Source organism: Nesoenas mayeri, assembly GCF_963082525.1.
Source record: "Nesoenas mayeri genome assembly, chromosome: 1".
In the NCBI taxonomy this organism is placed as follows: Eukaryota; Metazoa; Chordata; class Aves; order Columbiformes; family Columbidae; genus Nesoenas; species Nesoenas mayeri.
The window spans coordinates 122,708,931-122,723,474 of NC_137541.1; the positions used below are offsets into that span (position 1 = coordinate 122,708,931).

Sequence of the window (14,544 nt, forward strand, 5' to 3'; positions counted from 1 at the left end):
GAGGATCTAAAAAAATCTAGATTGGGGCAAATATTCAAAGGCAACAGGTGACTGCACAGAGCCAAGCCATTGCTTACTTCTGAAGCTGATGGACGCTATCCAAGCCTGACAATTTCCTGGTAACTTTGGGCGTGTGGCTTAGCTAAGTATCTTGGAGTGTTTCCCTCAATAGCTGTTTAATGGAGGTGGTTAGCAAAATCTGTTCACACTGAAGACCGCAGAGCCATTTAATTAAATTACCATTCAATTCCATGGTTGTGTCGACAGAAGACTGCTGAGACGGCAGAGGGAAGCTGCTATTTTACAATGGCACTACAAATTCCCTTGCCTGGCAGTCCTGAGACTGCCGCAGCAAGGATATTGCTCTGTCCCGTGAATGGGTTTCTGCAATACTTACATTCTCCAGCCACCAAGATGACCACGTGAACAGCAAGATTTTTAAAATGGCTGCAGTTCCTGGCGAGTAACTCCACCATAGCAAGAGCTTTCTCAGCATCAGCTGCACATAGTCAGGTAGCACCGGTGAGAGGGACATTGAAGCATCAGGCGCTGGTGTGGCCACCATGGGCACCTCAGCCCCCAGCTGCAGGGAGAGGGCGGGAGCAAGCCATTCCACAGACCTCCCACATCTGGATGGGCTTCCAAGGCTTCTCTAGGGGCTGTCCACCTCTCCTCTTGCCTCCCCTCCTCTCTACACTGACAGATTTCAGCTTCATCTTAACTTCCAGAAGGTACAAGGATCTAGGAACTATTTCACAATGGAAATGTGAAGGCAAATGTGCCTGTTAGCACTGCTACACACACCTAAGCCTTTATTTCTATGAAAAAAACCTGCTCTGTTGATGAACCTACTGTGCCCAAGTTAGCTTACCCTCCAGGACCCAGGTGTTATGCATATGCAGGAATAGCTACGAATGGTAATGAAAAACCTCTCTGCTTCATAGACCAAGTAGTTAATAGAGAGGCATACAAAGTTCACAGATACTGTGCATAGCAAAATAACAGAATAAACCTCCTAGCATGAAACTTCCTCAAAGGTTTTCATACTGATACTGTGATTTGCATTGCTGTAAGGAAGTCCTAGGTGTGGAAAGTGGCTTGAGAAAGATGTGCCCAGAAAAGTTGCTCTCCTGGGTCTGTTCATCTGGATTCAATAAAGGGCCCACAAGTCTCACTCACACCCCTGCAAGAAGCCGTTGCTATGAAGAAGCTCCAGAGCCCTCCTCATTTCCTTCTGTCTGTCCATGAATCTCGTACACACCCACGATTGATTCAGACTCTTTTCCTCTTTAAAACAAGCCACTTCCTTGCAACTAATCTCTAAAAACTGCCTCCCCTGCAGCTCTAACTGTAGCATCTGAATAAGCAGCAATCAAGGCCATTACTTATTTTTTTTACAAAGGACTTTTTATTGCATAAATAGATGCTTAGATATTTTGCTGCATGTATAAAAAGTTGAGATACAGTTTAAGCGAATGTTACTCTTGGTTTTACTCCTTTGACACATCCTTCATCTACAGGAAGGCTTCGTTCTCCCAGGAAAGGAATCCAACGCAAGTTGCCAAGTGTCAGAAAATCTGCAGGGTGGGGAAACAGCAGTGAGAACAGCAGGCAGGACATGCTGGCAGCACATGGCTTAAATCTGCCTGCCCAAGTGGCACGCTGCAATCGGAGCTAATCACAGCGCTGCAGTGCTGACACTGGAGAACATTTTTAGGGTAGGAGAATCCCCCCCTTCTCACAATCCCATTATAGAAAGATATGGCCGACAGTCTTAGAGATGGCAGAATTTAGGATTAGGCCACTGGTGGGCAACACTTGGGTGACTGGGCAGCTGGGGTATTTTCTGCCAAATCGGAGATGCTTTAAGGCAGTTGTTCAACAAGGTCAACATCCCATGCCAGACCCAGAGGTCCTGTGGGATGAGCTGGCACAGCAATAGCTTGGGCTATGGATCCTGCCAGAGAGAACTCCCTGGGGCCCAGCGCCGCACTCAATGCACGGTACAGTCGGATCATTGCCCCCAGCCAGCTCGCTCACTTGCAGGGCAGCCCACCTCTCATTTGTTTAGCAATAAAACTCCAAGCAACTTAATCTGACTTATTCTGCAAAAACAGATAGAAGTGTTCTCATGGAATTTTCCAGTGGCTAGCGAAACCTATTTAAAATAAAAATTTAAAATGGCACAAGTCTGCCCAGAGACAAGCCCTCAATTTGATGTAAGCAGGGGACTGAAAAACACCTTTGTTTTTGTTGTTTTTTTTTCCTATGAGAATGTACCACTTTGTTCCCATGGTAATTTCCAGGGCTCCATTTCTAGTCACAATTTCTAGTCCTTGTTGCGTGAAATAAAACAGTGGTAGGTTTAAAATCAAAACTAGTAAACATTTCCAAAAATTGAAACTCTCTTCATATGTGAGGTGATGACCTCAAGAAGGGAAAGTAAGTTTTTTAGCTTAATAAAAAGTAACATTACATCAAACTCCCACTGAGCTCACAAAGGGCAGGCAGAAATAGAATTCTCATTTTGTTGCAGAACAGAGAGATGTGAAATGAATTGATACAAAAATCACATACCAAACAAGCCAGGCAATATAATCTTAGCGCTAGGTAGTACTCATTTTGCTAATGGACTTGACCTAATAAAGCAATGATTGCTTAAACTTTGAAAGCAGAGGGAAGGAATTTGGCACGTGGGGAATGAAACCCCAAAACTTTAAGGAATTTTGTAATGTTCATTTTGCTCTTTTATGCAGAAAGATGTCCATTTTTCTCAGTGAAGTATATATGGTAGATGTTACATAGCATAACCTGTAGCATTTCTGTTTCCTTAGGAAGTTCCATGGCATGAGATTTAGTGCTTTCAGCTAAACTACCTACAATTTGTCAGGTATTTAACTCATATGGAACGGCTGATTCTTTACATCTTAATTATGTGATTTAAGGCCAAGAGGTCCCACTGCATCATCCTGACTGGCATGCCTCTCATGCATTTTTTACCCAATTTAACCATCTCCTTACACATAAGGACTTCCTGTGCAACTGATTTGGCATAAAAATTCAGGGAAACTGAGAGCAGAGAAGGAATACTGTGCTAAAAACTCCTAAATCACGAACCATGGCTGCCAAGTTTTCTGGTGGTAACTGCAATTCCTACAGAGAATGGGCATGATGCAGGTGTGCAAATATGCTGAAACATCACAGGAGACAAATACTACAAGAACTCAGATAATGGTGACAGTTCTAATTGCACAATTCAAATGCATCCAAGCCAAAACATAATGGGATTAATATGCCAACGTTGTTATCGAACACCAGGATGCTGAATAAACTCTATACCTGAGAGACTCTTCAATCTTCCTTCTTCTCTGCTTCTTTTTTCAATCTCACTTCATGTTCCCTCTTCAGTTTTTCTTCAATTCTTTTTCTCTGGTACATTTTTGCTGCAGCAAATGCTAGGCAAAGAATCAATGTTTTAGCTGCCAAAATGTACATCAGCAATGGGAAATTCTCCAAAGCCTGAAATGCAAAATAATCTATTTAGGCAGTTACTGGAACACTTGGACAATTAAAAATGAATCTACAGAGATGCTTATACAGTTTCCTACAGCAACAGCATTATTCAAAACAACGGTAATGCTCCTCTGTCCATGATTTTTTTGTTTCTGTAGGAAACTTTCAACCAGGCAGATCAACATCTAGGGGAAAGGCAAAACCAAGTTCACTCCACTTAGTTTATGAAGCCCCTTTGAACAGGTCTTTGCTGCTTCTACTTTACAGCAAACTGAATATTGGCATGATCTGGAGCCAAAATAGGGGAAGAACTTAATATTTTTGTATAACTGTAAAAGTGGAAACATTTCTGAACAATTCTCATACAAGCAATGGATCTGTGCATATCAGTTATCAGATATGATCCCGAAAGACACTTTTGTGCTCCTATAAATGTTAATATGTGGTAGCTCTGCAATTAACTTGCCCAGATCTAGAAGATATAGATAAATGCCTTTAAACCAGAAGAAAAGTAAAAAACCCATAGCCTCCAATGATTCAATGTCAGGAGTTTTTAATGCCTGGGATGACCAAAGTTGCATAACATTTTTGAATGTTACAAAATCACGCTATCATAAGTGGAGTGGAAAAGAAAATGCAAATGGGTAATGCTATGGACTCAGAATACAAACATAACAAAAATGGCACAGGCACTCAGCAAAAGACATAAATCTCAGAAAGGTATTGAAGGTACATGAACCTCCCAGCCCACTGTTTCAAGGAGCTACACGGCCAGCAGGATTGGTCTGTTTTTTCAGTGGTGCACAGTAGGTTCGCAGTGCCAGCTCCCCCTTAGCAAGCCTCCCAGTACCCCCGTGTACCCTTAGCAGCACCTTATAAAGCTGTTTGGCCATCGTCAAACTACAGAATTTAGAAAAAGCCTTGTATCCATACACCATTAGCATGTCCCCTTAAAGTGTACAAATCAGAGGCTCAAGTGGGGCCTTTTATAACACTGATGTCAACAAACTGCACATTACCTTTGACATCAGGCCACTCCCCTCTAATTTTGCAAAAAAGAAGAAAAATCACCCTCTGTCAATCTCTCCACATATTAAAAGTAGCAATCTCTTTAAACTACAGCTCTGCAATACCAGAAGGGTAAAGCCACGGCTTGGGCTTAGCATTGCTTTCTTGATAAATGGTTTGATTTAACATGTTAAAATTGCTAATGCATTAGGTACTTGCTCAAACATTTCTGTGCCTTACACACATACCCTGCAGAGTGTTTATGGCCCTAATACCATAAAAGACACAGTGGAGAAAACATCCTCTACTAACAAAAGGAGGAATAAGCAGTGGGAAAAAAGACTGGAAAAACAAAAGCCAGGAGAAGCAGAGGGAGCAGAGCAGAGCTTGCCTACCAGCACTGTGCTCAGGACTAAAGTACAGGGCCCTGAGAGCAAGCCCTGGGGCCAGTCCACAAGGTGCAGGCACGTAGGGCAGGAAAGGACAATAACAACGAGTTCTCTGTCCCTGACATGCAGAGAGTGTGGTAGTTAAGCAACCTTCGACTGGGCAAGGAAACCATCTTTCAACCCAGGACCCACTTAACCACATCTTACATGCATCTGCTTGAAAGAGCAGAAATTCACTGCTTTACGAATGCGAAACACCCTCACCTTCCAGTTAAATGCCACCATCTTGGCTGCGTAATGATGTTGTCCGTCCTGCAGCAGGCTGTGCCCAGCACTGACGAGTGTCACACTTCTAAAGGCGCAGACCAGGGCAGAAGCATCTTCAAGAAATGGAAATTCAAAAAGAATTAGCCAATCTGTTTCTACTCAGCATGTCCAACCTGCACCTCTCTAGCAAGCTCATCTGCTGCACAGCACCCAGCAGCGTATCAGTGCCACACGGTTCAGAAATGACCTATGGGGGCCCTTTTTGGGGCTGAGTGACAGGAGCAGCGTCAGTGCTGCTAAAGGACAGGGGTTTGACAGGCCCCGGGCAGGTGTCACCCGTGCGCAGAGCGGAGGCTGCGCTTCCACCACGCGCTGCACATCCCAGCAGCTGCCCAAGCAGAACCACAACCCTGGCTGCTTTTGAAAGCTTGACACGTGCACACATCACACTGCCTGGCTGATGTCTGAGATGCAGAGGACAGAAGTGCACCCAGAAAAGCTGTCTTGTGGTTTTTAAGCCTACCTGCCCTGTTTGGAGCCTGGATACCTAATGAATCCTAGTACCTAACGTCATTTACCAGTTCTCTCTGATTTACTAATAAATTAAATTATCCGTGTAGCCCATAATAACACAGAAGCGTACCAACAACTCGCTGGATCCCTTGAGTGGTCAATTTATGTTTCAGAGCTGAACTTCGGGCCTGAAAAATGCCTGAGTGGATATGCTGGAGGCTGCAGCACACGGTCACAACACTGCCCTCCAGTCTCTGCTTGCTGCTCCACCAGCGCTGACACGGTTTCAGCTGCTGGATTCCAAATTAAGCACATTTCCCTGCCTGACCCCTTCGAGGTGTCTCCTGGACGTGTAACAACAGAGTCACGGTTGAAAAGCAGGAGGAAGCCCTACAGCTTAGTCCAAATCTTCACCAACAGCTGGGCTGAATAAATCACCACCAGGTCACAGCAGCTGCTGCTGACCTTTCTTCAGAAACAAGGAGTCAAGTAAATGTTCTTGCAGCTCCTGCACTGCTCAGCCAGCTTCTTCATAGATGTCCTTATTTCTCCAGCCAGGCCATCCTCTTCTCTTCCCCCAGTTACAAAATCTTTACCCTGCAGAGACCACCCATGGAAAGACACCACCAGAGATCTCTGTTACCAAGATCGAACTATACTGAAGCAGTGGCACAGCCAACTCGTTTGTCATTCAGTATTTATTTACCGTGTTGATCCTGAGTTGTGCAGCCCCTTCTCCTTTTGATAAAATGTCAGGGCAGCTGTGAACTAATGAGTCAGCAGTGTTACACATTAAAAAAAAAAAAGGCATTTTAACTTCTGATGTTTCCTCCAGAATTTCAGTGACCATTAAGATTTGATGTCCGCTGCCAGGACACAGCAAAAATCCCACATCAGAGCAGAATCTGCTTTTCCATGCATCGCTCATGTGGCTGCATGCTTCTCAATGAAATCTAAGTTACAGAAGCCTGGCCTGATTTGAAGGAACTGCACTTCCCAGCTGGGGTGTCCACATCTCAGAACACTGACTTGGGTGGGGGCTTCATCAGACACAGTCTTCACTCTTCTCCTAAATTGCTGTAAATTCTGTGCTTCAGTCAGAATCAATTTTGCAACATGTTGTAAAAAGGCAAGAACTCAGCCATTCAAACACTCACTAGCATCTGGCATACAATGCTGAAAATGGGGTCTTAGTAATTTTTTATGTACAGAAGAAGTTTTAGACTCAGCAAATGTGCATTACAGGCTGTTATGTGAGCCCATCTGTCAGGTGTGATAGTAGGGTACTGTCCCATGAGCAAGAAGCAGCATATAATGTGCATCACAGTGTGCACTTCTGCAAACATTCTTGGTTGCAAGTCAATTATCTAAGCATTCAGTGCAACCCTTCTGTAATATTTCTGAGACATGAGCCTGAATCTGCCTGAATTGTGTATCCACCAGGAGTAGATGCACTGAAGTCAAAAAGGACATGAAGTAAAGAAACTCCCCCTTTGTTCTGAAGAGTGCTGTTTTGATCCAAAATGTTTCCTGTGACAGCTGATACTTCTAATGGTCTGTCCTCACAGTGTCTTCTGTGGTTGGAACTGAGCAGGGAAAGCACACTGCATTCCCACTTCCTGTCACCAGCCTTCGGTAGTCAAGCACTTCTTCCCCATTTGCCTCTTGACTTTTCCAGTCTCCATCTTGATCCAGACCTTATTAAATACAGCTGAAACCCCAGCACAGAAAAAACAGGTGGAGCTGGGGCATGGGGCAGGGAGAAGAAAGTGGGGAAAAGGAGAGAAAATGGCAGGATTCACTTTAAATTTGAAAAGCAATATTTGTTAGCGCTGACATTGTCAATTCAAAAGCAAAAAGCTTAGACACTGTACTTTCAAGGTTGTGATATCTTAAAAGCAAGCAGGCGAATAAACAGCTGAAGTTTCATGTTTGCCTTTTCAGAAGCAGATAAGGCACAGATAGGAGTTCAGAACACATCTACAGTCAGGCATTGTTTGTTCCCTAGGAAAATGCAAGCTCCCTTAACAAACATAGCACTACTGGGAACAGAGACTGGGCCCCGAGGAAGGTCACTATTACCTTCACTGGCAAGCAAGAAGGTCTCATGTTGAGCCACGTGAGAAAGAAACAAGAGCACTAGTCTCTGCCTGAAGCCCTAGCAGAGATTCTGTGACAGATGCTCCCCAAACTATCCATCATGTAATTGTAGACTCTTCTGCAGGGTAGGGATAAAATGATATCACTCTCACACATATCGGTGACTCTTCTCCACCGTGATTACACCTCGCAATCACTATCCTATTTACACTCAGACCTCCCCTACAGAGCAGATCAAACTACTGCAGATGGGAAAAGAAGGGAGGGTCTGCCCGTACCTCACACCTTAGCACTGTATGAGCAACCCTGCAAGTGCTGTGAGGTTTTCTGGGTCCAGAGCAGGCAGAGAGAGTCACCAATGCAGCCCCAGAGGCTCATGTCGTCAGCAGGGCTACACAGCCATCAGGGAGACCTGCAACAAGTCCCCGAGCTACACTTCAGCTGATACCAGCCCCAGGATCTCTGCACAACATTGTGTTGTGCAACACAGACCACCCCAGACAGACAAAGGAGTTGGGCTCCAGTCAGATGGGAAGTCTGTGGTGGAGCACAGAATTAAATCTAGGTCTCTCACCCACTGAATTACAGCTCCAGTCCACCACAGCAACCACAACACAGCCCAGCCACTCGCACCATTGTTTGCTCGTGCAGCAGCAGAGTATCGACTGGCCTGCACACAGCAGAAAACATTTACACAGGCATTTGGATACTTACAAACCGACTTGAGTTGTCTTGGCTGAAAGTCTCACTCACACTGCCAGTAACTCCATCTATGCAACAAAATGAGACTTGAGATACTCTTTTGTCTGCTGGGGACTTCTGAGCAACTCCATTTTATTTATTTTGTCAAAAGCTAGAAAAGTTACTGGCCACAAAGTCTTGGAAAGTAGCAAGTTACTAGAGTTATTTGACTGCACTTAAAATGGAGTGATGGCTGAGTATGTCCTGAGCCAGAAAAGGGCTTTCATTGCACCTGTCTCTTATTTCTGATTTCTTCAATGCATATATTTGGGGAAGCAAAATGCATGCTTTCCACCTGAACAGTCACTGGAAGACCCACCACTACATGTGACTTTGTCGTGCATCAACCTAAACATCTGCAAGACAGGATCAGGCCTCCTCATAAAAAAGACTACTGGATCATGGGAAAGCATGGTAATATGGCAAAGCCCAAAGACTGCAGAGAAACACAGTGGAAGCAACTGTGAGCCAGAGCTGCTGCAGTAAGAATCCATCACAAAACACTGCCACAAGATTCATTAAGTCAGAAGCACTCAGACCTGTACACATTTACAGCCCATATATGTAGGCAAGTCAAGACGTCACTCCATAGAAAGACCTGCATAATCACTCAGTTTATACTAGTGACATCAATAAGGTAATTCCTAAACTAACACAGCTCAAAGAACAGCAAAAACATTAAGCCACATAAGATCTTCCTTCATACCTGAAGACGCAGAAATGAAAATATTAGTGATTCCTCTGGCAGATCCTCATATGCTCCGGACTCTGGAAAATCAGAACAAAGCAGATGATATGAATCAATCACAGTGCCTGGATCAAAATCCAATGAAATCAAAACCAAAAATGTCAGTGGCACGTCAGACTGTTCCACCGTGGGTCCCAGAGCATCATTTCGGCCATGTCCTAGCATTTCAGCCATGTCCCAGGGTCCTTGCAAGCTGCAGACCCCTGCTTGCTCCCACCACCCTGCCCTGGGAGAGCCTCCTGGGCCGGCAGCCTCCTCTGCCTCCATTCTGACCCCAGCTCTGCCCCTGCCACCCCTCCTGGTCCCTGCAGCACCACTGCCAGGCACAGGCAGCAACCTTTGAGAAAACAATTTTTTTTTCAAAAACCAATAACTTCAGATCCCTCTTTCTTACTTATTGCTTAATTTCTGTTTAAGAAAACAACAACACTTGAAGATTCATGGAACCCTTTCACGGAAAGGGTTGTCAGGCATTGGAACAGGCTGCCCAGGGAAGTGGTGGAGTCACCATCCCTTGAGGTGTTTAAAAGGCATTTAGACAAGTTTCTTAGGGACATAGCTTAGTGCTAGAGTTAGGTTACGGTTGGACTCAATGATCCTGAGGGTCTCTTCCAAACGAAAGGATTCTGTGATTCTACGAGTACAGCGCAGTGCCAGGTAGCCGCACACTATGCCCTGCAGACACATGGTTGGGAGATACCCAAGGTAGGCCTGCCTGTGCCAGCGTGCCTCCAGCAGCCGCTAAACCTCAGGCTTCCTCCGCCTAGAGGGAGAGGCAGCCGAGAGGCTGCGGGCTATTGCAAGGGAACAAGTGTAGGAAACTATTACTTTGCTAATATAATAGACCCAGGCAGGATCTCTCAGCAAAGCGTATTTTATTAACAATTTTGCAAGACCGGGTGTTCTACCTAGTGGCAGGCACACAGAATAGGGCAAAAAGCCCCTGCATATATCCCCCTCAAATCCTGGCCACAAATTCCCTCCCCTGTTCCCCACTGGCTGGTACTGCAGGGTTTACAGACGACCTGACACCTGCCTCAGTTTGCATATCTCATTCATCTAATTGTAACCATGCCCTTCCCCTTATCGATTTAAAGTATGGATTCCCGGCTCTCTGGCTACCCTTCCCCCTAGCCCAGCTTTTTAAATACAGGAATCAGTTTGCGTTCTGGGATTAGTTCGAAGAGGCTTCGTTTTACATTAAGGATTCATAGTCTGATGTCTCTCAGTCCTTCCCCCCTGCTGTGGTCAGGCGCCAGATCAGTTGTAAAAACAACATCCCTCCTTCAATGGCTCCTTACAGCGGCAGGGAGGCAGGCAGGGGAGGGCAGGACGGCAGGCAGGACAGCAAGAAAGCAGGGCAGGAGAACGGGCAAAGGCAGGCACGCAGGGCAGGAGCGGGCAGGCAGGGGGGCAGAAGGCTGAGGGGCACCCGGGGGTGCTGGAGCTGGCAGGCAGCAGGGCAGGCCGGAGTCCCGGCAGCGCCGCCGGCTGAGCAAACCGGGCCACGGGGAGGCTGCCCCACTCCTGCCGGACCTGGACCCGCCGCCCCCGCTTTCACTCCCCCTCCGTCCCCCGCCGGCGGCCACGCCAAGGAGGGGTGTGGGGGAAGGCCAACGAAACGCGTCTCCTACCTCACGGGGCGGCCATGGCTCCGGGCCGGAGGCCGCGACAAACTACATCTCCCAGCAACGGCAGCGGCGGGGCCGGGCAGGAGCGGCCGGGCCCCCCCGCCTCGTCCGGGCGCCTCGCCAGCCAACCGCTGTGCCCCGGCTGCCGCCTGAACCCGGAGGCGAAAGTAGCCTCTTCTTTCTTCCACAGAAATAATAATAATGATAATTTTGAGGTGAAGCAATTCTGCCATGTCCCAGGGGTGAAGGTCTGAGGGCAGAGCAGCCCGGGTCCGTCTGCCAGGCACTGGGAGCAGGGCCTGAGTGGGTCAACCAGCCCCTGGGGGTGCTGGTGCACCCGAACAAGTTCCCCACGGGTGCTCCTCCGCCTGTGCCTTTGCCAAAAGGAGTTTTCTGTGACCATGGCCATAGCACCAGGCCCAGGTGGCCACAGGGTTCCTCCAGCTGCTTGGTGCAGCACAATATATGTGCCCCAAGGGTAAGGAAGGTCATAGAATCATAGGACAGTTCGGGTTGAAACGGCTTTTTGAAGGTCATCTGGTCCACCCCCTGCACTGAGCAGTGACATCTACAAATCGATCAGGTTGCTCAGAGCCCCGTCCAGCTTGGCCTTGGATATCTGCAGGGATGGGACACCTACCACCTCTCTGGGCAAACAGTGCCAGTGTTTCACCACCTTCATTGGAAAAAATTTCTTCCTCATGTCTTGCTTGAATCTCTCCTCTTTTAGTTTCAAACCATTGCCCCTTGTCCTATCGCAACAGGCCCTCCTAAAAAGTCTGGGCCCATGTCCCACAGCCTGGAGGTGGAGCACAGCCATGGCAAGAGCAGTGGGGCTGGCAGACATCCACAGGCCACCCAGGGACACTACGAGGAAAGGGGGCACACTGGGTGGAGAGAGGCTCACCAGAAGGCTGTGTATGGGGATATAGCGGAAGATTTGGCGAGGAGATTAGTTAAATGTAAATACGCTCAAGTGACTTGCAGCCATCTGTATAGAAAGCACATACCTCACACTAATTGTTTTACTGACCTTGTGTGCTTGATGAGTAGAACCTCTGTGTTAGATAACATTGGCCTGTGAGAAACTCTAGGCACCTTATCACTATGTCTGAGACTCCTGCTTTGTTATGAGAAAGAGCAGGAGGCTGCATCTGCCTGAAGCCTTGAAATACAGGCGAGCTCAGCAGGCCCAGTGATCTTCCAGCAAGGCTGAACTTACCAGCGCCAGTGTCCCCACTAATGTCACCTCTGCCTAGGAGCTCAGGTGTGGCTTCAGAGATCCCCCAGTAGAGAGGTAACTAAAATAAAACTTGCTCTTTGCAATGCATTCATGGCCTCTGGCTCTTCTTGCAACGTGCCTTGCAATGTGTATACACAAAGGCTTATTACTACACCAGCAAAAGGCACATCTGGACCATGACAGCAGCTGCTGTGCCAAATCTCAGGACAAGTCTCCAAAAAAAGCTAAAGCTTCCCAACAAAAGAAGCCATTTTCGTTTTCATTTCTTTTTAACATGAGCAAACCAAAATTGTCTGAAATGCAGTGCCAGACATGGCTGAAGTGTTTCAGCTAAAACTTTCTAAGAACAAACAAGCCCCCACGACAGATAGACAGCATGGGAACTTTTAGGTTAAGTGATTTAAGTCTGGCAACATGAATAGGAGCTAAACACAGAGTCTTACAAAAGGAAGCATGTTTTAGTCCTAGAAGAATCGCCAGTTCTGCTTCTAATTATTCCCTGAGAGCCAGTGTTGTGGTGCTTTAGCAGCACAGGAGAAGACCAACTATCCTGAAAACCCATTTGCCAGCGAGTGCAAACCAGTAGCAAACATGGGAAACACTTAGGAAGCAGAGCAATGGGACAGCCTCGATAGCTGGCCATGGAAGTCCTTCCTCTGAAAGCCACAAGGCAGGATTTCAGTGGTTTACGCTGAGCCCTGGCTGATGGGATGCAACCAGTGCTTCCATCACCGAGTTTGCATCCCAGATAAACAAATTGCTCCGGAGAACCAAGTAGCAGCAGAAGAGACAGCTTGGCTACCTATGGACTTGAAGACAGCCAGGACAAGCTCCTATATGAGACTTGTAGTTTAGCAGCTGTTCTGCTATAAATCAGTCCTTGGTAGATGACCATAAGTCAGTCTTTGCTGCCGATAAAGAATTAAATCAAAATTGGAGCCACATATTAAAAAAAAAAACAATTTGGCTTGAGTGTGTGTAGGTATAGGTTAACTCCTATGATTCATACCATAACACATTGTTCAGTCGATAGATAGAGATTTTGATATTTTACTGTACATTTTCAAGTTGTTTTTAAGATGGGCTTAAGTAATACAGTTTGGATCTAAATAAGCACTTTAAACCACTAATTCACAGTTATTCTGAGGTGGAAACATCCAGATCTACTTCTGGATTTCAAATATGCTAAAAAAATCGAGTTATTCATTCTCTCAGTTTTATTTTCATGAAGAACTGAATACCAAAGCAAAGCACAATTATGCATTTTTTCTCAGGTATTCCTTGAGCAGCTGTGACAAAGTCCTCATGGGCAACAGTAATGTTGATTTCCTCAGCACTGTGTTGCACATTGGCCTCTCCATTAACTTAATGAGCAGTTTCACAGCTACTTGTAATTCCGGTGAGTTCTCTACATGTGGCTTAATGATTTCTTCATTACTGGTGTTCCCAAAAAGTTAAGGTGATCCAGGGCTTGTTTTGTCCCTTGCACCAACGTTTTCATGAATTACACACTTCAGGTCTTCTCGATTCAGGACCTGGCTTTTATACTTCTCGCCCCAGTCCTCAACGATGTACTGATGATAGGGGTCATTGGAGTGCTCTCGCCTCTTGGATTTCACAGTACTCACCAAGATCGCCACAATAATGAAGGAGAACATCCCAATCATCACCATCAAATAAAGGATAACGTAGTCAAAGTTTTCAGCATTAACCTTGGCTTGCAATTCATCTGCTGCTTCCGTCATGTTTTTCCTCCAGCCATTCATGTAATTGAGGAAGGTTTCCTTGAAAATATCTTCTACCGCCCGAGTGAAGTTTCGCATTTCAGCCATCCTTGCAAGCTGTGGTTACTAAAGACAAAATGATGCTTATTTTTATCAAATATCTCTACTAAAACATTTACATTGGTTTTTTTAGTCTGTATTATGACAATTAAATAACAACACCTGCCACTTGTCCGTGAAAATGTGATACCAATTTTAGATCAGCTCATAATCCTCATCTCTGAGTGGTTCAGTATGTTCAGAGACCCAAGGAGGTCTTACTCATCTCCTCATCCAGGTCACTTTAGGTCTGTGGGAAGACAGATAGACTTTGGTGAAGGCCAGTGAGCATGGGGCCCCATGCACTATGTTACAAGGGTCAAGACATCCTGCCTTCCCTACCAAGACAGGAGCTCTCAAGAAACTCAGAGAAAAGCCGCTGTCCTTTTCTGCCTTTCCTAAGTAGAGGAGGGTGTGAGTGGATTGCAGCCTGCTAGCCTGGGAAAAGCGAAGGGTCTGCTACAGCATGTCACTCTGATGCTCCTGTATGACACCTGTCCTTCAGCACTTCAGGCCAGCCAAGCCCTACAACATGTTGTGAAGTTTCCACCAAAAATTCCTCAATCTC

General features: G+C 46.1%; 1 protein-coding gene and 1 long non-coding RNA gene across 3 annotated transcripts; both read right to left on the reverse strand.

The window, feature by feature from the left end:
• Nucleotides 1-1,403: 1,403 nt before the first annotated feature.
• Nucleotides 1,404-10,982, reverse strand: LOC308049627. 2 transcript variants are annotated; one of them, XR_013923316.1, is made up of 6 exons: nucleotides 10,914-10,927; nucleotides 9,238-9,299; nucleotides 8,505-8,560; nucleotides 5,175-5,290; nucleotides 3,340-3,455; nucleotides 1,404-1,577 (listed from the first exon to the last, which is right to left on the reverse strand). It is a non-coding gene; the product is annotated as an uncharacterized lncRNA (long non-coding RNA). The 2 variants fall into 2 exon arrangements; XR_013923315.1 differs by lacking the exon at nucleotides 8,505-8,560 and having other exon boundaries at nucleotides 10,914-10,982.
• Nucleotides 10,983-13,607: 2,625 nt separating this feature from the next.
• On the reverse strand, nucleotides 13,608-13,985 carry KCNE2 (potassium voltage-gated channel subfamily E regulatory subunit 2; the record flags this gene model as incomplete). The annotated part of the gene is made up of 1 exon (XM_080349736.1): nucleotides 13,608-13,985. One exon carries the CDS (start codon nucleotides 13,983-13,985, stop codon nucleotides 13,608-13,610), a length of 378 nt encoding a protein of 125 aa, XP_080205862.1.
• Nucleotides 13,986-14,544: the final 559 nt, after the last annotated feature.